This window comes from Gorilla gorilla, chromosome 5 (assembly GCF_029281585.2).
Source record: "Gorilla gorilla gorilla isolate KB3781 chromosome 5, NHGRI_mGorGor1-v2.1_pri, whole genome shotgun sequence".
Taxonomy (NCBI): Eukaryota; Metazoa; Chordata; class Mammalia; order Primates; family Hominidae; genus Gorilla; species Gorilla gorilla.
The window spans coordinates 166,540,016-166,567,813 of record NC_073229.2 but is presented as its reverse complement, the minus strand read 5'-3'; the positions used below and the strand labels follow the sequence as shown (position 1 = coordinate 166,567,813).

At 34.6% G+C, this 27,798-nt stretch overlaps 1 protein-coding gene across 10 annotated transcripts in view; it reads right to left on the bottom strand.

Annotated features, from left to right (window-relative positions):
- The window catches only part of ADGRG6 (adhesion G protein-coupled receptor G6), a 140,903-nt gene that overhangs the window by 27,553 nt on the left and 85,552 nt on the right, over window positions 1–27,798 (bottom strand). For all 10 annotated transcript variants that reach the window (XM_004044767.5, XM_055389814.2, XM_004044769.5 and 7 more), the window contains 14 exons: window positions 25,793–25,878; window positions 23,146–23,198; window positions 22,194–22,256; window positions 18,403–18,545; window positions 15,555–15,666; window positions 14,094–14,158; window positions 13,324–13,534; window positions 12,185–12,356; window positions 10,326–10,466; window positions 7,879–7,998; window positions 6,229–6,274; window positions 4,734–4,840; window positions 1,022–1,149; window positions 56–324 (listed from right to left, as the gene is read on the bottom strand). In XM_004044767.5, coding sequence (XP_004044815.3) covers window positions 56–324; window positions 1,022–1,149; window positions 4,734–4,840; window positions 6,229–6,274; window positions 7,879–7,998; window positions 10,326–10,466; window positions 12,185–12,356; window positions 13,324–13,534; window positions 14,094–14,158; window positions 15,555–15,666; window positions 18,403–18,545; window positions 22,194–22,256; window positions 23,146–23,198; window positions 25,793–25,878 — 1,716 coding nt within the window. The remainder of the gene's footprint in view (window positions 1–55; window positions 325–1,021; window positions 1,150–4,733; window positions 4,841–6,228; window positions 6,275–7,878; window positions 7,999–10,325; window positions 10,467–12,184; window positions 12,357–13,323; window positions 13,535–14,093; window positions 14,159–15,554; window positions 15,667–18,402; window positions 18,546–22,193; window positions 22,257–23,145; window positions 23,199–25,792; window positions 25,879–27,798) is intronic.

Below are 27,798 nucleotides of genomic sequence, written 5' to 3'. Positions count from 1 at the left end.
ATCTGGCAATTTTCATGAGGGAAAAACAAAACCAAAAACATTTTAAGAGGCTTACCCCAGCCAATGATGCAGAATTTTAGAATGTATCGGCGAATGTAAGTGTTAAATACTTTAACTAGAGCAATGTACATGTGAATTGCTTCTAGCCCCATCCAGGTAAAGGTTGCCAGAAGGAAGAAATGCAACAGGACTGCAACAGCAATGCAAAGTCCATCCACATTGAAGGAGGTGATCCAGCCATCTAGGAGGAAGAGGAGATTCAGGAACAGCAGGGCTGTGCTCAGGTTCATCAAGATTTTGGAGGGATAATCCCTTCGCAATTTCCTAAAAAATTAAAAAAGGAATCTATGAGAGAACTAATACTGTATGTCAATCTTTTAAGCACAGGCCTGTATAAGTTCGTATCTTATACAACCCTGCAATGAGGTAAGTAGCACCACCTTTCTGATGTGGTTCTGCTAAAAGGAGGGGCTAAGGATATTTATGAGTATTTGGCAAGTTATAAAGACTTTAAAAATATTAGTTTACTTCAAAATTATTTCCAATTGTTTATACAATTCCCAGTTGGGCTTCAACAGAATTTTTTTTTAACCCAGGAAAAATTCTAGAGTTGTAAGAATGACATTTTTCTTAAAAAATAATTTCCCTAAATTATTTGAACCTTTTTGATTTTTAATGAGTTAAGGATCTTAAAAAAATTGTTTCAGGACTAATTTTATAAGATTATAAAACAAACGTTTTCATGTTTTACAATACAGAAAGCACCTTATATAATTTTTACTTACTTAAATGTTAATCATTTCTAACAGATTTGAATGCATTTTATAAATAGAAATACAGCAATTATAAATTAAAATTCTATAGCTGGAAAATTCATGTTACATAATATATTTTATGAGAAACATGAACATTAACGTTCAACCACCCTACAGTGTATAAATGTTTTTCAAAGCCGAGGCAATTTTCTTATTCACATTTGGAACAGTTAGCAATGGGTTTGGCAGATTAAAAATATACTTACTCAAAAGCAACATATGTCAGGAGAGTTGCTGCTGAAAAAATAGCAGATATTCCACACCCAATATAGCTGATGAAAGTGAGGACTTTAGTGTTTCTTGCATCTAACTGTGAGGCACTTCTTGGAAGGTCCTACATAAAACATGGGAAGCAGCTGTAAGAAACTCTCTTCTCATGAGAATGGTTCTCTGTTTCACTAGAAAGTTCACTGTTAACATTAGAGCAGCTTACTCTCAGGGGCTAAAACCAACAGTGTAAATCAATATTAAAATTTCCATTTATTATATTATTTTCGATCAATAAATAAAAGAAAAAAATGCAGCATTACTTCTGTAAGTCGTTACACATTGCTTTTCATCATTACCTTCTTTCCCAAGCTTTCTGCATACCGGTATAACCTGAAGATCAAAACCACCAGGACCCTCAACAGAAATTGGAGAGGAGACGGTTGCCTTGCATAATAAACCATCAGGCCCATTCCTAACAGTTGCAGGGCTTGGGGCACCAGTTCAAATGGAGACCACAGTAGTCTATATGGCCAAACCCTCAAGCCTTTAGGTTCCTTGCCAGGTAGCAAGGAGCTCAGCCAGAGGCTGGTGCTGGTGCTGTGACTGCCAGGCTCTAAGGGTGGTGTGGAGGCTCCTAACCCTGGTTATTTCAATGCTTGGTATGTATGAGGTGGGACAGTCTTTATTTTCATAACTGAGATGCCATTAAGACTTTTGGGGGTCATAGACTTTTTTATTCCTATAGTACTGAAAGGATACAATTTAAATTATTTGGGGCTGTTGTGGAGTGGAAAGAAGTAAATACTTTCCAGTGTATTAATATAAAGTATTAATTTCAATGTGCTAAGGGAGACTTACAAAGTCTGGACTTGGTAGAAAAATCTTTCTTTTCCGCCTTAAATGGGGGATTGGGATAGGAATAAATCTTGAGGTAAGACCAATCACTCAATCCTGGTTGGAGGAGAAAGGTACCTCCTTTATGTAGATGTTCAAAAATGGAGTGTTCTTAGAGAAGGGATGTATTGAATATCTAGTGTAAACTTTCAGGTTTTAAATTATGGAGAAAATGTTTATGATTTTTCCTTCTATATGTAAACTGTCTTTAACTGTCATCAAAATGCCAATAAAATCTGCTACTCACACACAGGCCTTGAGTAAGTTGTGTGTGTGTGTGTGTGTGTGTGTGTGTGTGTGTGTGTGTGTGTGATAAAGAAATGTGGGTTAGTTTCAGGTTTCACTGATGCAGTAAAGAACAGGTACAGTATCTCTGCAACATCAAGCCATGCACGAAGTGATGGAATTCAGCAGAAGCAGAGGCTCAGAGTCTGAGGTGGCTCCCCCTATCTTCTTATCCCAGGAATCCCTTAAAACACTGGGAGAACACGGGGCACCCAGGGTACATGGGATGGGGTTTGAGTTGGTGCCACTTGACTCACAGATAGGCTACCTCAACCAATGATTCATCAGCCCAGAGAGATGAATCATGGTTTTGAGAGATTGCCAAGTGATGTGCCACAAATTCTTGAAAAACCTATGACTTGCAAATCACAATTAAATCCAGAATTTCAAATAGAAATTAAATAAGGCTGCTTACGGATTTGTTTACAGATTTATACACAATTTCATGTTGTTTTGTTCTTTTAGAGAATGAAAATATGAAAACTTTTATGATATAGCCAATATGAAAATGTACTAATCTTCATGAAAGCCAGTTTTAGTACAAAGAAATGTAGCAGAAGACATTAAATTCTTAAAATATTTGTAGACCAGAAGATACAATTATAGGTATGAGGTGCATTGTTTTAGCATCTCATATGGTGAACTGGTGAATGTGTCATGGGACAATGCAGACTCTGGGAATATCTTATACAAGTGAATAAAGAGTTTCTAAGTCAAGAAAAACTCTTAACAAAGTCTTGGTGGTCTGGAAAAACTGAAAAGATAAGAGAACATCACCAAAAAGGGTATGTTCTGAAAAGATTTTCTACCAGCAATTTTTAATATTACAAAAACAGACAAGGTAGAAAATGGAAAGAGAGCATGAATGATGCTTATCTTCACATATATATATATATATATACATACATAAAATTAACCATTCAATCAGATAGCAGCAGAAAAAATAATACGTAATTACAAACTCATAATAAAATTTAGACAATATATGAAGGAACTGGCCATATGAAGTCGTGGGCAGGCAAACTCTGGCTTCATATAAATCATCTCTGAAGAGTAAATTTTGTTACTGTTATCTATTTATTTAATACCAGACTTACAACATGCACATAGTTGAAATATTTAAATGAATTAAGCTAAAGCTTACATATCTGAATGAGTAATCACAAAAAATAAGTGTTCTTTGAAAGAATGCCTGCTATCACTTTTGCAAAAAAGAGAACATGGAAGGAAACTGAATTTTCTTTTATAATTACTTAAGGAAAACATGCAATAGTTAATTGTTCATTTTCATGCTTTGACGGCAAAAGGAAAATATTTGTATTTTAGATAGTTAAAAAGGTGTCTTCTATGATTTATCACCTTTTTAAATGACTTGTTCTTATTCCGCAGAGCATTTATGTATTTGATTGTCAGGAAAATTACAACTTGCAGGGTTGCCATATGACAATGGCCATTTACATAGGCTGAGTAGATTCGTGAGCCAAATACTACATCCCACAGATCCTCACGGCTTCCTCCCAGTCCCCACAGGAAGAAGGGTGCAAGATTTAAACGCGGGAATAAACAAAACCTGACGTCTGTGATTCTAATTTGAAAAGCTTTATTGCCTCAGCTCACATCACTCCTATCTCCTATTAAAAAACAAATGTGGTTTGGTCCCTTTATGAAAACCAAATAGAAACAAAGGCTATGCTACAACCCAGAGCATACCCTGGAGACCAGAAAAGTGTTTGCAAAATCACAGGTAAACTGGATAAAAGGGAAAGGTATAAATCTATGGATGAGTTCAAAGAAGTCGCTGGATGCGTGGTGCGTCTTAAAATTTGGTGGGATAAGAAAAACACATTGACGCAATCTAATTTTGTCTAAAACTGTTTGGCAAGCTGGCTAATAAGATAAAACAGGGGCATGGAAGAAGGAAGGAAAGAATGATATAGAGGCCTAAGAGTGACAGAAACATCATAACCATCATCTCTCTTGCAGCTCTGAAGTCTGCATTCTAACCCTAGTCACTAGTCTGTCCTAACAAACTGCAATCTCTAGGAGGGAGATCACTCGGTGCAGTACCAGGTACAAAGCAACGTTCAAATATATTGAATGAGTGACAACATAAGAAAAATTTTTTTGATTACACTATTCACAATTCCCTTCCATGTTAGTAACACCCAACATTTTCTTCTTTAACTTTCTCTCCCTCCTCCCACTTGTCTCCCCGTCCATCTCTTTGACTCTGTTTCTCTCTTAATTAAAAAGTTTCATGAGGATTTTCTTGTTTCTGGGATTATTTATCATCACTGTTAATGCTACAGGAAAAAAAGGGAGAAAGTTCTTTTCTATAATTACTTTCACATATTTTTAATATGTGATCTTTGCTAATTAGATTCTTTATTAAGAATTAAGATTCATGGTACAGATGAAAACTATCAGGAAATAATTCCCAAAATACATAATCTAAAAATACGTACAAAAAAGGAGTATGCCATCCAAAGTTATAGCATGTCAAAATGAGCTTAGAAATTCCTCCCTTACCATCAGAACTCCAAAGTGTGTGAAGTGGTTACACAGGCAGACTGTCTCACTTGCATCTGAATCTCTGTGTGCAACACATCCTGACGTGTTCCATCCTCCAAAACTTTCTGTTGAAGGAATCAACAAACAGTGTGAAAACAGCAGGTCAGTTTCTTCTCTATAATGGATGAGACCTTCTATAGAGAAATTTGCCTCAGTCTCTTCTGCCATACAGAGTTTATCTGTAAAATGGATACCATTATGAAAGCTTTCAATGCTTAGAATAATTTGGATTCCTAGAATCATCAAATGTTAGCTCTGGGTGGGCAGTTAGAGGTGATCTAATCAGTAGGTTCAAACTTGAGAGTTCCACAAATGTTTGATTCAAGTTTAATTTTTAACATATTTTAAAATGAACTTCCATAAAAAGAAGACTCATTTTCAAATACACTACACACTAATGAACCAACAATTTTTTTCTGAGGATTAATCTACATTTTCATGAAGACATAAGAACAAAGAAGGTTTGCTTTCTTAGAATGTGCCATTTATGTATACAAAAATCATGAATGGTAGTAACTGACTGTAAATGGCTTGAAACCACCTTATTTGACTTTCATGGTATAAAATGGAATATGAGCAACGCATATTGTCAATGTATTGAATCCATTTATTTAAATAATATTTTAAGATAATAAAGTGATACTTTTAACTAGGTAAATGAGTAAAGATCTTCTCAAAATTATGCAACTAAACCCCTCCACCAAAAAACTCCTGTCTTGCTGTGACAAGGACTATCAAAAAAAGAAGTTTTTGCCCTTTTCAGGCTGTTTTCATCAGCAAAGTAGCCTGCATTTATATCAGAATGAATCTGGCCACAATAATCCTCACAAGGGGACAAACAGAAGAAGCTTCTTTATTTGTACTTCCTTTCAAAGAGATTTAACACCTTATGCATACTGATTGATTCATCCCTTAATTTTGCCTTCCTTTCTTGATTGTCAAATCTAATTCTGCAGGCTGTTCATCTCTTTCAAGTAATATATGTCCATTATAACAATTTCTATATTTACATTCCTTCAGTCAGCTTCTCACCTCCCTCATAACTGGAGGTATGGAAGCTGGATTTTAAATTGTCTGCCTTACACATATCAAATAATCTCCTCAACTGTGTCTTAGAAGAATGAGATTAAGTGCAAGTCTACTTTCATCAAAAGTAGCAATAAAATTGTATGCTGTATTTTACAGATAACTGACGTCAAAGAGGTTGTTCAACTGAAAAATGAAAGAAAACACAGTGAAGTCTGCCTATTTCTTCTTGCAATGGCTAAAAAGTTACAGAAATTAGAACTGACTTCCCAAGCTACCTAAACTAACTTTGCAGCTCATTTGCCATTTAAACTTACATTGTGACTCACTCTGGTTTGGGGTGGAATTAAAGGAAATGGGGGGTGTCTAACAATGTTTAAAATTCAGTTGTTATCTATATTAAGACAACCAATATTTTAAAACTTACTGTTTTTGTTCAGATCCCAGAAGGCACAGATGGGATGATGCACTTCCTATATTAACATAAGAATAAACATGTGAAATTGTGTTTAAAATGCCATGATTTAAATATGGCAAAAGAATAAAAACACGAAGGGTTTCACAAAGAAATAGATTAGTATTAACATGCCAATTCAACCTGAAAATGTAGGCAATTTAGGGGGATGATCTTCTCTTCCATGGAGACTTCAAGCGAAAATCAACTCTAACCTCATAAGGAATCATACTACCTACTCATTTATCTGTAGGTTACTACAAATGTCCCATCATTAAGTATATTGATTCTACTCTCATTCTTAGCATTTAGAAAAGCTCTTGACACTACAATTTCACATCATCTTCAAAATTCTCCTTTATGTCTGGGTATTTACATAGACAAATTGAAAACAAGGACTCGACAAGATATCTGTAGACTCACACTCACAGTAGCATTATTCACAAGAGCCAAAAAGTAGAAGCGACCCAAGCGTCTATCAATGAGGAATAGACAAACAAAATCTAGTATATACATACAATGAAATACTCTTCAGCCTTAAAAAGGAAGTCAATTCTGACAGATGCTACAACATGGATAAACCTTGAAGACACTGTGCTATGAAATAAGCCAGTCACAAAGGACAAACACTGTATGTTTCCACTTATATGAGGTACTTAGAGTAGTGAAATTAAGAGACAGAAAGTAGGATGGTGGTTGCCAGGTGCTATTGAAAGGAGAGAACAGGGAATGGGTATTTAATGGGAGGAGAGTTTCAACTGGGGAGATGGATAGTGGTGATGGCTGCATAACAATGTGAACACACTTAATGCTATTGAACTGTACACTTAAAAATGATTAAGATGATACATTTATATTATGTATGTTCCACAATTTTTAAAAATCATCCTTTATGAATGAAGGGGCTGAAACAAAGGAAGCCAAAGTGTTGAACACGGAAGTCTAAGACGGTTCGTGGCAAAGGAGGCTAGATCTTAGGTGACTTGGCTTTCAATCCTCAGCACACTCATTTCCGGCCTGTCTTTCTGCCTATCTAATAAATGGCAGAATCATGATGAGGGCCCTTTAGAAAAGTGAGAAAAACCTGTTCTTGGGCCATCTGGGACAATGAGAACTTCCATCTAATTTTATCAAACAAACAGATGACAAGGGTAATGAAGCAACAAGAAAAGCAACATTTGCAAAGACTAACCACTGCTAACCTCTCAAAAAATAAGTCCACCCTCCCCTGTTTCTTTGTTGGCTTTCCCAGTTGCAGTTATCTTTGCAAATATACACAGTAATACAAAGAAACAACCAAAAGCTCGATTGGCAGAATTGTGCAACTACATCTGCATCTAATTTATCTGAAGCAATATATGTTATATCTGAAAAATAGAAGCCCTTCTCTTCACTTCCCTTCTCTTTCTGATTATTGAGTCCTAGATAAGACTAACCTCTCCAGCTGCTTCAATTTACTGTGACTTTAAAGCACTACCTGATCAGTTGTTCTCTCTTTATAGAAAACTGGGCCCTACTCCACAAAAAAAGGGTCAGTTACTTTTTAACATGTAGGAAAAAAGGCCCCACTAGTATCTTAAATAGTCCACTTCTGTCCAAATGCTATTGGGAGCATTTTCTTACCTGAATTCTTGTATGTTTGATTTTTATTTGAACAGGATCCTTCAGATTCTGGATAGTAATGTTTCCAATACTGCACGCCATCACATAACTCACTAAGGTTTTTCTTTGGGGTCCTACATCCTTTTAAAGAAAAAAAAAATCGCGTGTATCAGTCAGAAGTACACACTTTTATTTTACTTTGGTGCTCCAAAATAAGCAAACTGTCAGCAATTTTTACACTTAAGATCTTCAGTTCTAGAACATCCTGTTTATCACATCAAGTTGCTGGCTTTCCTGAAGTAGGTTTGCTATTTCCCTTATTATAATAAATACATTGAGGGAATGTTGGGAGCCAATATTGTAAGACTGAGTTCATAAAACTACATTCTTGACTGTGGTGACTGATGTCAGCCAGTTAACATCTGAAACAATGCAGACTCATAAATAATATAAACTCATAAAAAGCTGTGAAACAATTAGATCATTTCCCCACTTTAGAAAATAGATGTTGTTTTCTTTCAGAGAAGTATGAAGAAAATATGGTGTGAAAAATAAAAAGCAAGACATCTTTCACATCCATGCCAACAGCCTGACATGTTTACTAACTTATACCTAAAAGTAATACTGGATTCAAGTCCCATCCAGGACTTCTACCTTCTTCTCTGATTGTATACTTGCCAGCATCTGCGGATTTCACTTAAGCAATAAGGCTGTCAGGAAATCAAATCTGTCCCATAAAATGGTTTGGACCAATAAGCATTCTATTCTGCAAGTTCATCTCTATTTTTTTCTTTCCCTTGGATTTCTTGTCAAATCTCCTGAATTTCTCTTTATATCATAGCTTACAAATCAGTTGTTTTGGAATAATCACAGGATAAATTCCAAATAAAACTCAGCATCCAGAATATAGCTTTTTGTTAATTTTGTGTGGTGGTCATTATTAAACTCAGCTATTAGCTGGTGATACCCAGCCTTTCAGTAAAACACAAAAAAACACCATCACCATCGTACCTTGCCCTCTATGATAGGGGAGCACCACAGAACCTTTAAAGTGTTTTCATTCTCCTGTAAATTAACTTTAGAAACTGAACATATGCTTCCTTTTTTTTTTTTTTTTTTTTAATGAGACGGGTCTCACTATGTTGGCTTGATTGGCCTTGAACTCTTGGTCTCAAGCAATCCTCCCTCCTCAGCCTCCCAAAGTGCTAGGATTACAGGCACGAGGCACTGTGCCTGGCCAGATATGCTTCCTAATAACAACTTTGGTAGAGAAATGCCAAAGGAGAAGGAAACAATGATATGGAGAAGACTCAAAACAATGACAGATGCTTGCAAATCTAAGAGTGCAGGGCTAAACCTTCTCCCTGCACTGGACCCCATTTCTGTACCATTCACATTTTGTGGCACCTACATACATACACGTTTTGCTGCATTTTTATATTGGTTTTAAGGTAACATTGTCATACACTTCAAATTACCATAATTTTTAAAACTGCAGTTGTACATGTTTATAGCTATTAAATCTTTCAGGATAAATTACACGTTTTATACAAAATATATGAATTGCATTCATATAAATCACCAAATTTGTATAGAGCTGGTTCCTAAAACATTTGTTGATAAAATTTTTAAATTTTGGAATTAACTACTGTCAAGGATTCCATGGTATTATTTTTCCTTGACTATATCTCTACTTGGCTGCTCCTCTACACATGACATATAAAGGCAGATCTATTAGAAACAATTCTCTGGCCTTGAGACTTGCTATTTTCTCTTACATAAGTCACATTGTTCAATATGCAATGATATCTTGAATTTAATAGATAAGTTTTATTTTTTAAAAAGGGCCCAGCGAACCTGCTCTCGATCAGGTTGTACTTGTAAAGGCAAACAGAGGTCACCAGTGTTTGCTGGCAGTGGGCCTTCTAGAATCTAGAAATGATGCCAATAAAAATGATAATATGTGCTTAGCACAATTCCATCTTACTCTGCGGATGTGTAAAGACCAAAGGTCACTTGAAATACTAATGGGAAAACTGATTAAAGCCAAGAATGCTGCTCATTATGTAAACAGTGCTTACTGCTAAATTAAAGAGAAAAAAAAACCCTTTCCTTTGGTGCGCCATTTCTTTAACTGTAAAGGCCTAAATGATTGGAGAGCATAAAATATTTAATAAAAGTAATAATAAACGGTCATTTCTTCACTAATTCAATTTCTAATTGTTTAATGCAAGCCTTAGCCTAATACTTGAATTATTTTAAAAACTGAAGTACATACAACTTGTTAATTAGCATATTATCTGAAATAAAATATTTAAACAATTATATTAAAAATTTTCAGTTTTGAAAACACAGTAAATTTTTCTAAACCTTCTGATATATTTCAACAGAATCTAAAGTTTTGTTTTCCTTTGAGCAAAGAAACTTCATTTGCAGTTGAAAAACAATAATTTAATGAATGTGCTTACCTGGAAAAGTCCAGTTTTGTTGAAGAAAGTAAACTGTGCTCTTCTAACTAATACAGAATCTTCTTGACTTAAATTCTCAAGTAAGTTTGGAGGCAAAATTACAGATGCCAGTGGATCCACTTGTCCACTCTCAAAATCCATCTGTCACACACACACAGATATATTGGTCAAGTAATCATAATTGAATGGTAATAACTTTATTCCACATGTATAGTTAGGCGAGTGAACAATTGCAAGTTCAAATTAGCCAGTACCAGGACTTCCCTTTGTATCTACAGTAGTCACTGCAACTCCTGGATAAACCCCTACAGACAGAGCTGTAGATCTCATTTGGGTTTTACATGTGTGCCAAAGGAGAAAATGCATTGATTTTAATTAAGACATAGGAAGAAGTCTATAAATCAGTCAACATTTTCAAGTATAAGAATTAGATTTACCAGCAGCAGATTTTGAGGTTTTCTCAAAACACGTAGTGAAAGATAATAACTATGGGAGGAAGGGGCAAGGGAGAGAGAAAGAGAAAGAGACTGAAGTTAACTTGTTGATTTCAGACTGCATTAAAATTTTATGAACACTCTCAGATAGCATTTTTCCTGAAACCATAGCTCAAGGACAAAGAATGCTTTCCTGCAAATTGTCTTGGAATGAGACTGAGGTTGACTGAGTTTTACTCTTAAAATGTGAAAAAGAATTACCCAAAAGAGCCCCTAGTCTAATGGAGAAAAAAGGTCTTGCCTGTATCCTGATTTCAGGCTTTTTATATTTTCAGTTTGTTCTATCTCCACAGTTAAATGATATATTGTGCTTCACATACTATACTCTCCCAGGTCAAGGACAATGCTTCATTCATCTTGTTTGCTCTGGTGGCTAATAGTGCCTGGCATGTAGTAGGAACTTGAAAACTCTTTGCTTATGTGTCACTTGAACATGTTGAAAAGGTTCTCCATTAATCCAGCCCCAGCTTATGTGTCCAGCCGTACTGTCACCTGCTATCCCAGACTTCTACATCACGGGTTCTCAAAGTATGATCCTTAGACCAGCAATGTCTAAGGAACTTGCTAAAAGTGCAAATTTGGTAGGCCTACCCAGGACCTACTAAATCAGAAACTCCTGGAGTAGGTCCCAGAAATCTGTTTTAACAAGTCCTCTAGTCCTCCAGAAGATTATTATTTTTTTCTTTTTTCTATTGAGACAGAGTCTTGCTCTGTCGCCCAGGCTGGAGGGAAGTGGCATGATTCCAGCTCACTGCAACCTCAGCCTCCCAGGTTCAAGTGATTCTCGTGCCTCAGCCTCCTGAATAGCTGGGATTACAGGCCTGCACCACCATGCCTGGCTAACTTTTTTTTTGTATTTTTAGTAGAAACAGGGTTTACCATGTTGGCCAGCCTGGTCTCAAACTCCTGACCTCAAGTGATCCACCCACCTCGGCCTCCCAAAGTGCTGGGATTACAGGCTTGAGAGACCGTGCCCAGCCTCCTCCAGAAGATTCTAATGTTCCGTTTGAGAACCACTGGCAAAGAGAATGCACCATGCTTCTTTTCACCTTGGGGCCCTTAAAGCTCTTTCCTCTAACTGAACTGATGCTCACCCCAAGTATGGTGGCCCCTACTCATGCTTAGCTCCAGTAACCCCTCTTGTAGAAGGTAAGCTGACCACCCCTGTCACCCAGATTATGAAAGTATATCCACCCTGAGCTCCCACAATACTTTATGGCTACTGCTCTAGTTAAACTTAGCCAACATTCAGACCTTGCCACTTCATGGACCAAGACCTCTTGGAAGCAGCAACTGCTAAGTGATCAGCAAGTTTTTATATGTCTAACTAATTAATTAAAATGAAAGAAACCACTGGCTCATTACCTGGAAATACGATTCATTATTGCTTGGAAGACCAATGCTAAAATTTGAAATTGCATTTGTCCCTGGTAACAGGGATGATACGCCGAGAGCCAAGTTCCGAGTTGTAATATTCACATGTGATGTGCTATTTAGGTCTATCTTGAAGGCCAATTCATCAATTGTTTTTAAAGCTCTAAAGTAACGACAAAAAATACCACTATTAAGTAATACGATATTTTAGATTCTTAAAACATACATGTTTTGCTGCATGGCAAAATACAAACAAAATAAAATTGTGTTTAGATTTTCTGATCTTAACATGAACACCCATAAAATTACCCCAATCCACAGTGATATCTGTTAAAATACGGAATCACAGGGATGGATAAATCCTCAAGAGAAATATCTGCTTTAAAGAAAATTAACAATTAAATCATCCTGAACAAATACTGTTTTTCATTTATTTTAGCCTCTCTTTTCCGACATGAAAAAGCATCCTCCCTACCTTACGGCTTATCAAGAATCAAAGGAAATAATGTGATAAAAGTGTTTTGTGAACTACAAGATGCTATAAAAATGTTTATATTGTTATTATGTAGATTGTTAGAAAATACGTTTTTAACAAATATAAAATTTTCTTCAGAGAAATGTAGAAGGAAATAGAAAAACATTAAATATTTTAATATTAATACGTTAAATGAAGCAATTAAATACAAATTGAATCATATAAATACAGGTACATTTTCATCTGCCCCAGCATATTCATTTCAGAAGTCCAACAATCATGTGGCTGTGGCTGTCAGTGGCATAGTTCACAGTATAGTGGACTTATAATGATCAGTTATGCATAACTCTACTGGTTGACTAAATTTAGAATTTTATAATATTTAAACTAAATTTAGAATTTTCAAATAAAAAATGAAAGACTGCTTATGCTTTCTAGGGCTATGTATATTGTAAATTGTATTTCTCAAAAAAAAAAAACACACAGAACTTTTAAGTTCATGTTGTGAATGACCTTGCTTCACTATTAACGACTATCAATACATCTTGCAGAGATTTGAATTCTGAAATCTGGGCACAAAATATTCAGATAGGTGAGAAATCATGTAACATAATTATCCAATAAAATTTACTCTCCAGGAAAAAAAAATACTTACTCAGAAGATGACTCAAGCAAGTCACTGTCTGAACTGCTTAAGATATTAGAAAATATATTCATTAGAGTTGAGCCAAGTGTTATATCAATGTTTTCTTCTTTATTCACAATTCTTTTGACCTGTTCCACAATGTTGGTAATATTGGCTGAGGTTAAGTTCTGCCCATCAGCAGTTAAATTTAAAATCTGGTTAGCAACTTCATTTGCTTCTTCTAAAACAAAGGCAGAAGAAAACAACATTAAGTTTTACCTGCATATTTAGAGCATTTCCAGGAATCCAAAGTAGAGTGTAATATTTCACTTCACAGTTGAAGCAAGAAAGTGAGATTTTCCTGTGTATACCTCATCCCCATATTCACAAGGCAATAATATTTCTTTCTATGCAGAGACTAATTTCTCTCTTTATTAAGATACAAATAACTTGGAGGGATGAATGAACACACAAAGTTCTAAGAGAAACATTCCCAGAATCCCTGAATTAGTGTATATTTGCTATTTAAAATTAATGCAAACTACAAAACATTGATACAAATATCAATTTATATATTAGTTTTGTCTTCTCTAGATTTTCCTTACTATTTTTAATCCCCTACAGAACAGAAAGTTAAAATGAGAGTAAAAAGTATTTTGTCTTAAGTGAAACAATCATTTGCCTTTCAATATGAAAACAGTACCACAGAGCAGAAGAATATTCCCGAAGACAATGAAAATCATGAAGCATGAAGTCATGTCATTTTGTCCTTGAGAAATAAAGGAAAACTGCTCACTTACTTAAACAGTTGGAGATATCAACAGGTCCCCAGTAGGTTACCAATGGGTTGGTAGCATTGTAAAAACTATGAAACAAAATAGATATTTTAAATATTTGATATAACTGACATTATTTTGTACTCCTTAAAGGGATTTTTACATGATATATACATTTATTACAATATGATCAATGGACAAGCTTCCCTTTAAGACACTGAGCTTCTCACTCTTTCCATTTCAATTCTCTGTTTATCTCTGTACCTGTTTATATGTCTACGTTCTATCTCTCTAGCCTATTTCTGTTTATCACCCTATCTATACAATGTTCCCAAATTCTCTCCATTTCTCCACCTCACTCTTCTCACCCTTCCTTATTCTCTCCTCTCTCACCCCAGTTTGTTTCTCCATTTGCACTATTTCCTTCTACAAGTTTTCTTTTCCTGTTTTCCTATAAATGATATTAGAACTGAAAAGATTAGTTAATAACTTTTGGGATTTGCCTTGATTTCTAGGTAAGTTTCCTTTGAAAATAAAACTGTAATGCATCGAAATAAATTTCATGCTAAAAATTCTTATGGGAAAAAAATCAGTAGCATGCATCTTGGAAACAAAATACCAGCAGTATCCTAACCTAGGATACATTGGCCAAGTACTGCTTTAAGAACTTTACAGGTAAAATCTGATTTTGAGTTCACATAACTCTGCAAAGCAGATTATAATTCACATCTTATAGAAGATTAAATGGAATCTGATAAATCAACAAATTTTCCAAGTTCTCACAGCCAGGAAGAGATGGAGCCACATTTCAAACTCAAGTCCATACATCTCTACTGTCCCCTTCTTTGCTCCCTACAAAGTGTCAAACCCAGCAATATTTATAGTATGCAAAGTATTTATGCTTAGGCAGTTTCCATTTCTGAATTTCCCCCAGGAAAACTCTAATTGGGAGTGAGGTGGGTAGAGAAATGGATTTGACTTGCTATTCCATGAATCCCTGCAATTATCTTGTCTCTGAGGTTTCTGTTAAACATTTAGAGAAAATCTACACCCTGACAGTTTCCATCAGCAGACTCTCCCAATCTGGATCTTGTCTTCATTTCCTCTTTGCCTCCTCTCCCCATTCCAACAATAATCAGTCAAAATAGTTAAAAAGTTTCGGAATTCCAGACGCATGTTCCAAGGCTAGGCTAGGTTCATCCACATACAAGGTACTTTGCTCTGGTGCTACCCACTGGCTTCTAAATTCTTCAGTTTTTCTGTGAAAGGGCTTGATTAGCATGTGGCTGGGAGGAAAACACTGCCTTTCTGAGTCATCCACTTATGTTATCTTTATTCCCCAGGAGTGAATGATACAGGCACACACAGAGATTCCTGCCCTTCTTTGCAATCAATATAATGCCTAAGAACTACCGTGCTGCACGTATAACCCTGGGAAGGCTGATAACGTGTAGCTTTGCTGGCAAGAGTCAGTGAAAATATTACCATATCCGCGAAGCAGAAAAGCCAGGCTTGTCTGGACAAGGAAGAACGTATTCAGAAGGTTGGATAGATGGCCAGTAGTAGCCTTTGGGTTCCTCCATGGCAAGACAATGACCTATATGAACATAAGAACCAGCATGAGAAATATTCACCTATTTTTTAAAGTTAGAGATTAGAGATGCAGGATGAAAGCAAAATGACAATGCTGGTAATTAGGTATTTCTTTAATGTAATACCAAAATATTAGTGTTTATCTTCAGAATTTGTAAAAAAAAAATTAGAAGTTAGAAGAAACATTAACATTTAATACATTTCAAATCCAAAAATCATTACATTGGACAAAACCATTAAGTAAAAAACACAGTTATGTAAGTATAAACATGAAACATACATTATCATTCTAATCATTAGCAGATACTAGTTTTATTCAAAGAAACCCTACAGAGAAGGAAAACAACCCTGAAAAATTCAAAATGTAATTTGATTTTTTTCAAAGGGGAAAGCCTAGAAATGATGCCTCGATAGTGTCATCTTTGAGTTGTGTGGCTATTTTATAGAAAATGTTCCAGCTGCTCTGATAGCCTCTCCTGCCTGGAAGCTAACTAAGGGGGCCACAGGAAGTCACCTGCAAACCAACAAACTCTCAGACTTCTTTATCCTCACATCATCTGACTTTTTGTTTGACACCTCTCTAAGTAAGCCTCATGACATCAATGATTCAGATTCTATATTTTAAAGGATATCAAAGTAACAGCAATACGTCAACAACAACAATAAACTCTTGTATTTCAGTAGTGAGCATTAGTGAGTTATATCAGTTTTCTGGGAACAAGTACTGTCATCACCAACTGAAAATTCAAATAACTTTCCCATGTATACTGTGAACTTTAAAACTGTTAGGTTTTAGCCTTTTATTTTTCCATTGGTAGAAGCGCTTATCCACAGATTCACTTGCAGAAAAACAATAAAATGGATAATTTAAATTAAATGGTATAAATTAAATGTCTAAATATATGGACAGAGTGGTGCTGGGCTTTCACAGCCTATGAGGACAGAGCCAGTGCTGGTCCTCCTAGGGTTCTCCAATCATAGATAAACTACCATTTGTCAGACTCCTTCTTTGTGAAGACTCCTATACGTGAAAGGGTAGCAGCTTGCATTCTCCCTCCCTCCAAAAAGCCCCATTTGTTAAGAAGTATTTTCCCATAGAGACTCAGAAATGGTTTATTACCATGATTAGTATTATTATTTGCATTCATCCATCTCTATGAGTTCTTTGTAAAGGTGTACATCCACCCAATAGAGATGGGTGGCTCCTCACAGAAGTGGAGATGCCTGCCTCTTTACTAGCCTGTGATTCTGGCCTTGGTCGCAATCGCCCTCTTCAAGGCTGAGGAACACTTGCCTCCCTCAATTCAACCTCCTGAGTGTAGAGAAGGCAAAGGGTCAAAGTTTTCTTTTCTTTTGATCTCTACTAATGTACCTAATCACAGTATAATTGTAATCATAGAATAACATTAAAACAATTGCTTTTTGTTATCCATATTTGTGAACATTTGATTTCCTAAAATATTCTCATGCAGACTCATTCATTTGTCTATTCAACAAGTGTTCCAGTTCCAGGGAATGTGCTGGGTTCTGGAAATATGTGGGAAGTAAGAGTTAAAGAAAAAAGAAAATACGATCTTAAGTCAGAGATTATTGTTTACAGAATATATACATATATATATATATATATATATATGAACATAAATATATCTAGTCTTCTAAGTACTATGGTCTTCTGATGCATATGATGCTCTAGGCATCTGGACAGCATGAAGTAGAGGCTCAAAGGCAGTGATGTCTATACTTGATTTCAGAAAAGGTTCCAAAGAAGAGGTGACTTAGGAGCTGTCTTTAAAAATACATAGGTGATAATGAGGTTGCCGGTGGGAGTGGAGAAGAACAGTGTGCAAAGATATAGAAAGGGTATCTAAAGGAAGCAGCACAGCCTCTTTGTGGAAGTACAAGCCTTGCCATATGTGTGGCTAGAGCTTAGGATGTGAACGATCTCCAGGAGAAACTTGATTTTAGGTCCAACAGAATCCCTACATTCATGACCTAGTCCTGTGAAGACAGTGGTATCACTAATAGAGACAGGGAACATGAGAGAAGGAGACGTTTTCTGTTTGTTTTTTTGAGATAGGGTCTCATTCTGCTGCCCAGGCTGGAGTGCAGTGGCATGAACATGGCTCACTGCAGCCTTGACCTCCCAAACTCAAGTAATCCTCCTGCCTCAGCCCCGCCTAGTAACTGAGATTACAGGTGCGCAGCACAACACCCAACTAATTTCTTAATCTTTCATAGAGACAGTCTCCCTATGTAGCCCAGGCTAGTCTCGAATTCCTGGGCTCAAGTTATTCTCCACCTTGGCCTCCCAAAGTGCTGGGATTATAGGCATGAGCCACCATGCCCAGCAGGAGATGTTTTAAAACAGGAAATCTCCTTCTATAAGATTTATCTCATTAGAGTTCCCACATTCACATCTACACACTCTTTTTTTTTCCTCAAGTTGACAACAGTGATGATCAAGATTATTCTGGCATTTTGTTCATATTGTTAGTATTTTCAAAATATGTTCCTAAAGTAAAATATAAACTTTCATCTACCTCCTTCATTCCCTTGGATTCACAGATACTGAGCTGATTTTTTTTTTTCTGCTATGTCACTCATTTGTTACTGAACTTCACCATCAGAAAAAAAACTTACATAAACAAATCGCGCATAAAGAAAATTTCTGTTGTTGTTTCAAGTAAACCTGAATATACAGTTGTATAAAATGCATATTATAAAAAAATTAGTCACTTACCCAGTTGTCTCACATTCACTGTATGTAGCCTCAAGCCTTCATCCAAGGACTCATTATTTTTTAGGAGCTTCTGCTGAATGATTTTTCCTTCTAAATTAGTATTGTTGGTAGCATTGTAAACTAGAAGGGCCCAAAGCACCAACCTAGGGAAACATTTCGGATAGAACTGTTGTTGTTGTTCATTGGTTGGTTGTCATTTGGTAGGAGAAACAGAGTATTTGGATGTAGAGGGATGACCATCACCTGTTGAGACTGAAGAGATTAGCCAAGGTGCTCACAGACTTTCTCTGCTGCTGTGTAAATTATAATGTTAAAAATATTCCAATATTAATAGATTCTATAGGCTATTGCTTGTATAATTCTCTCAAATAACTCCATTTCTTTTCAGAAATATTTTAATATTTAATATTTATAGTAATATATTATACAGTCATTTAAAGCATAAACACAAGAAAACAGCATTCCTGTGGTTAATTCTACATTTTTTCTTTGTGGCCCCAAATTAATTTTTTTTAAAAAAAACTATGATTTCAACTGACCATTTGTCTTTTGAAATTACTATTTCTAACTATTAGAAATTAACTATTTATATTTACTAACAAAAGTGTTATTATTCATGAATGTGATATAATTTCTTCAGAATAGCAACAAATGATTTTCTATCTCCATGAGGCATTTGCAAATACTTTGTATGGTAAAAAGTTTCACAAAATAAATACTTAAAATCGAGTCTGTGATTGGTTAGCATATTACTTAAGAAGGTTATAGAATGGTTGACTTTGAAGGTCTTTAAAAAGGAAATACCTCTATGGGAAGCAAAGAAATGTATCCCCAAAGCCCTGTTAAAAACTTTTGGTTCTACAATTTAAAGTAATATAATTTTCTGTTCCACTACAATCACAGCTATAGTCAAAAGCAGAAATCAAAACTATTAATTTAACACTGAGGTAAAAGTAAGTAACATTATTTTGTCAGGTAGAGAATTTCTTTTGCTTATATGTGAAAGCTCTGGATTCACAAAAAAATTGTTTCTTCTTCATATTCAGAGGAGAAATGAATAAGATAAGATGTTATATTATTGAGATCAGTTACTGTCTTCATGCCAAAGACAAAGTGGTAGTATTGTTTTTAAACTAGTTATGGAATGTCTAGTGGAGAGGCAGTGACATTTTATTTATGAAACTATGAATATTAATAAGTATTATAGTAGTAATTTATTTGTGGTGTTAAAAAATAAGACGGAATATGTGAAATATTTGCTATTCAAGGCTAGGTGAAATTAAAGAATAGCTCAAGTTTTCTTTCCTAAATATCTGTGCTAATTTCAAGGAACAGGTGCTCCACTCTTCTCATAATTAACTCTGAAAAGCTCTCTCTAAAATGATCTATTGCTTACCATTCACATACAAGCCATATTTCAGGATGAGGCAAACATAATGAATATAATGATAGCTGTGAACATAGATGTGACTATGATAGCTTAACAATTTTTAAAATGGCCCATGAAAAACTATCCCTGGATTAAGTCATTGTTTAAAGACAAGCTTCGCCACTCCAGTTGGTGAGAACTTACAGCTGGGAATGTGACCTTTTACTTGTCTTGAATACTGAGAACATAATTAGCCCAAAGTATTGTGGGTGATATTGAATACCCAAACCCAACAAGTCAGGAATAGCCATACATTTTCACAGGTCTTATCTGTGTGTTTTCCTCTCTCATCCTGAAAACTGAAACTATTTTATGGTTCTACAAAGTTACATTCTATCTGTTGTTACCATCAGCCATTCTTTATTTGAAAAAAAACTCTCTGTGGTTTTGGTTTCCTGTCTGTCTAGGCAATAGAGTATGACAGCATTATCTGAAGCTATGGGCTGTGTTAAGTGATACAATCAAATTGAAAGGAAAAGTTTTTTTAAAAAAACAATGTATGTAAAAGTAGTAGACTGTGGTTTTGACAAAAACTGAGACTATAAAGCCTCACCAATGAGGGTAAGAGCCATAGAGAATAGAAAAAAGAGACAAGAAAGGCTATAAACATAAATATTAAATAATGGCAAGAGTTCATACCAAAAAGCCCCTAAATATGTGGATTTTGCTATATACACTGTCTCAGTTCATTCTCCCTATAATTTTCTGTAAAATTACTCACTGCTTTGAAAACCAGGAAACTGAAATCCCATGAATTTAAATGTCCTTCAAGAAGAGTTTCTGAGGTGCTGACATGTACTAACGATGGCTGATTTTAGTATCACCAGGTAGTAGAAGAACCACAGTAAGGACACTAAAAAGCGGACGCTGACTGCCTGAAGAAGGTATACCATTGGCTATATCTACCAAACCCAGGGCTGTCCCAATTGCTACACAAAGTGTCCAGCAAAGGGATCCTGATTGCTGCTGGATCCATTACTGAAGATGCAATATGACCTAACAGAAAGGATTGAAAAAAATTATTTGGTTAAATAGTGGAGAAGAGTTCTGTCACCTTCAAGAATACAGTACTGAAATATATTACTGTGTTTTCATATCATAAAGAAAAATTTGTAATACCAGAAAATAAAAACAAGTTTCCCTAATCACATGGCTCAATCCAGTCCATTTAATATGTATACAAAAATGACATCTTTCAATATAACTTTCAAAACATTTGTTTTTCTAGGGTTGAAAAGAAAAAAAAAAGCTCTCTGGTCAATTCTTATATGAAATTTTATCTTTTCATAGTAAGAAGATATCACCTGAAAAGAAGCAAGCTCCGTCATCAGGGCTGTATATCCATAAGATTTAATTCAGTCTATTGAGATCCAGCAAGACTTATAGAAACTTTTGCTTCACAACAAATTTTTTAAAAATTGTGTGGAGGCCAGATATGACATCTCACGCCTGTACATGTAATCCCAGCACTCTGGGGGGAGCTGAGACAGGAGGATTACTTGAGGCCAGGAGTTTGAGATGAGCCTGAGCAACATAGCAAGACCCAGTCTCTACAAAAATAGTATTTTAAAAATTAGCCAGGCATGCTAGCACATGTGTGTAGCCCCAGCTACTCAGGAGGCTAAGGCAGGAGGATCATTTGAGCCTAGGAGTTCAAGGCTGCAGTGAGTGATGGTCACACCACTGCACTCCAGCCTGGGTGACAAAGTGAGACTCTGTCTCAAAAAAAAAAAAAAAAAATCTACAGAGATGCAATACATGACCTGAATAACCTAAATACAACTAAATTTATTCCATTTGGAAGTTTAGGGTTTTTTTGTTTGTTTGTTTTACAGTATTCTGAACATTTGGTCCTTACATGCCAACTGGTCATATATGCTGGACATATCCATTAAATTACCTGCATGATTAAGGCATGATCCTGATATAAATTTTAAAAGGGAGACTTCAGAAAACTAATAGCTTTAAATGCTGAAAACATTTAGGCATCTATTATCCATATTATTAGATGTTATCATATATAAACACTTTATTTAAAGCTATTTTCTTTGAAGGTACCTTTGCAATTTCAAGTAAGAAGCAATGGGTTATGATAAATAAACTGGAAATACTAAAAATAATAATCCATCCATTTTAAATGCCCTATTTCTCAATTATTTTTCATTGGATATACATTACTACCCAGTCTGTTATATTACAGTTTTAACTACAAGAAAAAAGTAGTGTACAGTAGTGCTAAAGAAATAACTGTGCTATGTGATTAAGTTTTTCTTTCCTATCTAATTGTTTTCATTTCTCTACCAGATAAAGTAGTGAGCAAGAGAAAGAATGTTATACTCTTTACAATACTTTGTCCTGTTACCTTGGCTCATCCTCAAGGCTTCTCTTGACTTTAATCTTGTCCTCTCCAGCACTCAGGTGAAAACTAAAAACACAAATACATATATTCATTAATCCACCTCACCAACTACATCATCAACAATAAAATTTGGGGACCTGAAATAAAGAGACAGAATGGGAATTCTAAGCCAATATTTTCAAATGTGTGTCCTGAGGTTCTAGCTTCTTTCAGAAAGCTAGGCAACCGTGTGCTTTTGCTCTGTTTTGAAGATTCACAATTCATATTATTACACTAAAGAAATTGAGAGGTTCTGATAAAAAAATCTGCTTCAGTTTGTACAATAACGTACTTCCTGAACTTATATGACAATTTGACACCTTTTCTGTGTTATTAAATCTCTTATCTTCACAGAATATATGTTTAGGGGTCATGACATACACTTTAGAAAACTAGTTCAGGTATAGAACTATGAAAACAAGGTACACAGGAGGATATATGGACAATACAAATTGCTGAAGATTAGTGGAGGATTTAAATATAAATACAGTGAAGGATAATTTCGAAAAGTTAGGTTGCAATCAGACTGTCGATGTACGAAATTAGTCTGGAAAATAAAGTGGTCTTGAAATGGGTACACACAACCAGGGGGTGCTCTAGGTGATCCACCAGGGTGTGAGAAGAAACTAACAACTTCTATTTATATTTAATTATCCGATTTTAATTTTTGACACATTATAACATGATTTAAAACAAATACGAATTAACTGTAATGCATGATCAAAACAGTTTAAAACCATCGCTGCAGCATGGAGGTTTTTTGTGCAATGAACTAATACAGTTGTTTTAGAAAGATTATGTATATAGTAGCTATGTGAGTGTATTTGTATGTATATTTTGGTACAATCAGAGAGACAAATAGTAGCATTAAATTAGACACTACTTTTAATTTATCAAATAATTTATTCTGTCTTACCTGATATTAACGACATAAACCGTGTAGTTCCAATTTTGGAAGGTTGAATTGAGCTGGAAAACACAATGGAAAAGGCTGAGTTTTGCTAATACCTTTAAAAAATATCTAATTCAAGTTTCTACCTAAAACATAAGTTGTTACTGAGATAAGACCCTGGGAAAATCCTGAAGAGTTGGAGGAGTGAACAGTTAATGGATCATTGTAACAGTTAATGGATCACTGTATACCAAGAATTTGATAAATGTTATTCCTTTCAATCCTCACAACAACCAATGAAATAGGTATTATCCCCACATACCCCATAGTCTTATATATAAAGAAACTGAGCTTTCACAGATAAGAAATGGTTTGCCCAAGATCACCCAAGTAAGCAGCAGCAGACGCCAGATTGGAACCCAAGTCTGTCTGTTTGGAAAACTATCATTTCCTCTCTAGCCCTCATATTAAAGAAGATTTGCAATAAATATCTTCTCTGTTCTTCATTTAACAACACTAAGATACACTAAACATTTTTCTAGTAATTACCATCTCACAATATTAGTAATAAGAAAAATTATAAATTAACAATGTAAATTTAAAAAATAAAATAAGTTCAATACTATTGGAACTATGTATTTATTATGTGGTTATTTAGCAGTCTTTATGGTCTCAGCATAAGAGTTTTTAATGAAGCAATGGATTCCTCCAATATAAAGAAGCTTCTATGATGCAGTTTCCCATACAACTGCAAAACGAGATTCCCTCACTGACATGAGAGCCTCCTATTTACATATCATCTCCGAAGAGTGATTTAGGCCTTGTTTCATATACACATTCAGCCTCTCTTTTAAGCATTTCTAAAACTGAATGTAAGTTTTAGGGAATCCTGGCAAAAAAAGTATTAAATTATTTTAAAATTGTAAATAGTAATAATTTGAAACAGGTACACTATTTATATTTTCTCTGTTATCAAGTATCTGCTTTGGTATCTTGCATTTTAAACAAAAATGTCTAGTAAAGTTTAGCTGCAGATGAGAATAAAGCTATGTTGAAAACCACGCATGAAGTAAATATAAATGTAAGCTTATACCTTATCTAGCACAAACTTTCTAGTGAATGCTAAATTTAGATTAATAACATTACCCATTATTTGCACAAATAAGCTAACAGTAGCTTATTTGAGAACGAAAATAAAGAATTTTATCTTCTGAAATCACTCTGACTTTAAACAAAAAGAACAACTCTGGAAAGAAAATGGGATACACAGAAAGAATATACTCTTTCTGCAGCCTGCTCTCTCCATTGAGAGGTTAAACATCTCCTAGTGTTTGAATGAGTTACTAATCTCAATGTGGCATTCCCAAAAATCAAACGTAGTATTTTTCTTTTATTTCAGTAGAGGATTTCACCTTTCTCACCAACTTTGTAACAGAGTTAATTACCTACTATTGTTACCTATGGTCAACTTTTTTTTAAAGAGTACTGCCTTTAAAATGAAGACTGTTTTCTATCAGTTATTTTTCAAATATATATAGATGTCTGTGTGTGTGTGTGTGTGTGTGTGTGTGTGTGTAGCTACCACTTCCTCTCAATGCGTAAACTTTCTTTTGCTACCAAAGACACGTTTATCAAACACCAAATATACATGAAAACCCATTTTTCTTATTTCAGAATGTATAGTGACTCAATTAAAAAAATTGTTTGAACTGTAACAGCATTATATATAAAAAAAAAGTACAAAGTCTCACAGCATGCTGTAGGTAGGAAATGAAATAATAGAAAAAATAGAAACCTATGGAAAATAAAATGGTTGAGATTGTTATTGTGAAGAAGAAAATGAAAAAATCCATGTGTTGTATTTGTAAGAAAAAGAAGAAAATAAAATGTTAAATTTTTTAAATTGAAAACTACAAAATGTTCACCAATAGGATACTGGTTAAATAAATTACAGCCTAACTGTCCATCAACAGAAGATCTGCTAAATAAATGACTGAACAGCCACATAATGAAATATTATGCATTGTTTTTTCAAAACAAAAAAAACATGTAGTTCTCTAATGTTGCAAATCTGGCAACAATAAAAATAAGTACGGTATAGAACGGTATGTAAAGTATACTACTTTTCATGTAAAAAAGAAAGAAAATAAGAATCTATCGTTTAATTTTCTTTCATGTGCACAAAGAAATCTGGAAAAAAGCGGAGAAAACTAATAGTGATTTCCTATTTGCTGTTGGTTATTGGGTTGGTTCCATGCAGATGAGCAGCAAGGATGGGTGGAAGACTTTCATAATGTGTCTTTTCATACTTGCTGGTTTTGCTCAAACATTCAAACAATTTTTAAAATAATCTATTTAAAAATATAGCAGAAAATACATGGATCTAATATGAAATACAGATACCTGTTGCCACCAAAATCTATTTCCATTTGTGCAATACTTTTCTTATTTAAGACATTGATAGTCTATTAGGCTCAGTTCTTATCCTTTATTCAAATGTACTTCTCTTCCTGTGCATAAGGACAACACCTCACTTACATATCTACTCATATATTTCTAATGAATACCATCTGTGTTTCAGTATGATCTGTGGATTCAGTTAACTAGTCTTTTCCAGATTCCCAGAAGTTAAAGAATTTTTTTAAAAAAGAAAAGTTACAAGCTCACTTACCCATTCTGCCACCTTGCTCTGTACTTTTACCTCAGGGTGACGAAGGATGTTCTGAATCACTACGGATATTCTATAGATAATTCCATCTGCCCATTGGAAATAGGATTAGTCCATTAATTATATGTTTATAGTTATATAATTATCAAACAATTTAAAGTTATGATCATGTAAGTCTTACATAATCATATAGTTTTATTCATAATCACATAATTTACAATATAAGTTAAAAGAAACACCTTCTACATAGGCAAAAAAATTCTGAAATATTTTGATGTTAAGCTTATTGACCTTCCAACTTCTTAGAAATAGTTATCAATTAGCTTACTCTTATTACTAGCATATGTTTCTTCATATTTTTAATTCTATAGATTTCTTATATCTACTGTCTGTAATGTGTTAACTGTTTTCATGTACAATTTGACTTCTTATAACAAGACATTATGCTTTCTATGCATTATAAAGAATGATAGAGTTTGGGATGTGAAAACTTGAATGAGATCATGTGGAGGAATTAACTTGAAAAAGCAGAACAGGCATACACATACTTACTGCCCTAATTCCTCTCCTTTTCCTCTCTTTCCCCTGCTTAATAAAACACTTCTATTAAACTACTAGGCTGCATTTCACCAGACTTTTCATCAAAATTTCTTAAATATGCTCATTTATACCAAAGTAGAGGAAAAAAAAGAAACAATATTTGCAGGTAGAATTTTCATTGGACTAAATCACTTTAAAAAGAAAATAAAAAGAAAACCTTATTGTAAAGAAGATTCTTTTTGGGTGGGGGAAAATCTTTAAAGTAAACTGATTTTTTAAAATAAAAATCAAACTCACCAGCAAGGGTTTGCTAAATAGCTGTAAATGGGTGCTTTAGTCAAAGTAGCTAGTAAGAAAAATACCCTTTTAAATTATGGTAGGTTATAGAGAGAAGAAAAATTTTTGAGTCTCCTTTGTTGATCATCTTTCTTCATGCTTATGTTTAGGTAAGTCTTAAGTAAAATAGGCACACAAAATATAGAAATACATAATTATAGCAATGTTGAAGAAAACAGTAAAAATTGTGGGGAGGCAGCAGAAAAAAAATGTAAAAGTTTGCCTCTGGGAATTTCCAAATCCACCAAAATGCAAATTCCAGTCCCACTACCAAAGGAATGTCTTTCCAGTAAGAATCAGAGTCTTGTGCTAAACAATATAAATTGCTGCCCCTGGATGTAGTAATATAAATATATAAAACTGGCACAAGTCCAAGCACAGGTGAGTTTAATTTATGTAGACTATTTCAACTTCTAAAATTCTTCGGGTATTTTAATGATCTTGACTTTAATATTCCTTTAAAAAATGTTCTGAATGAAAAATATTTGGAGGAACATATAAAACAAATAATAATTCATATAAAGATAACTTTTACACTGTGGATCTCATCATATAAAATCACAGATGTTCTGAATGATTGGGAGGAAATTCAAAATTGCAAGGGTCAAAGAGTTATTTCAGGATCCTGATAATATTCTGTGACTATACAGAAGATTCCCTACTTACAGTTCAAGATCATTCAACTTTACGATGGTGGGAAAACAACAGGCATTCGGTAGAAACTGTACTTCTAGTACCCATATGACCATTTCACTTTTCACTTTAAGTTCAGCATTCAATAAAGTACATGAGATATTCAACACTTTATTATAAAATAGACTCTGTGTTAGATGATTTTGCCCAGCTGTAGGCTAAGGTAAGTGTTCTGAACGTGTTTAAGGTGGGTTCAGCAAGCTATGATGTTCAGCAAGTTGGGTGTATTAAATGTATTTTTGACTTTTGATATTTTCCAGTATTTTCAACTTAACAATGGGTTTATAGGAATGCAAACCCTATCGTAAGTGGAGGAGCATCTGTATTATCAATGCTAGCAGAGTATCTGAAAAGCCACCACTAGATGGAAACCTAAAGCATGCTTTTGTTTTAACAGTAGTATTTGTTCCCTCTAAGGAAAATATTGCAAAATTCTAAAA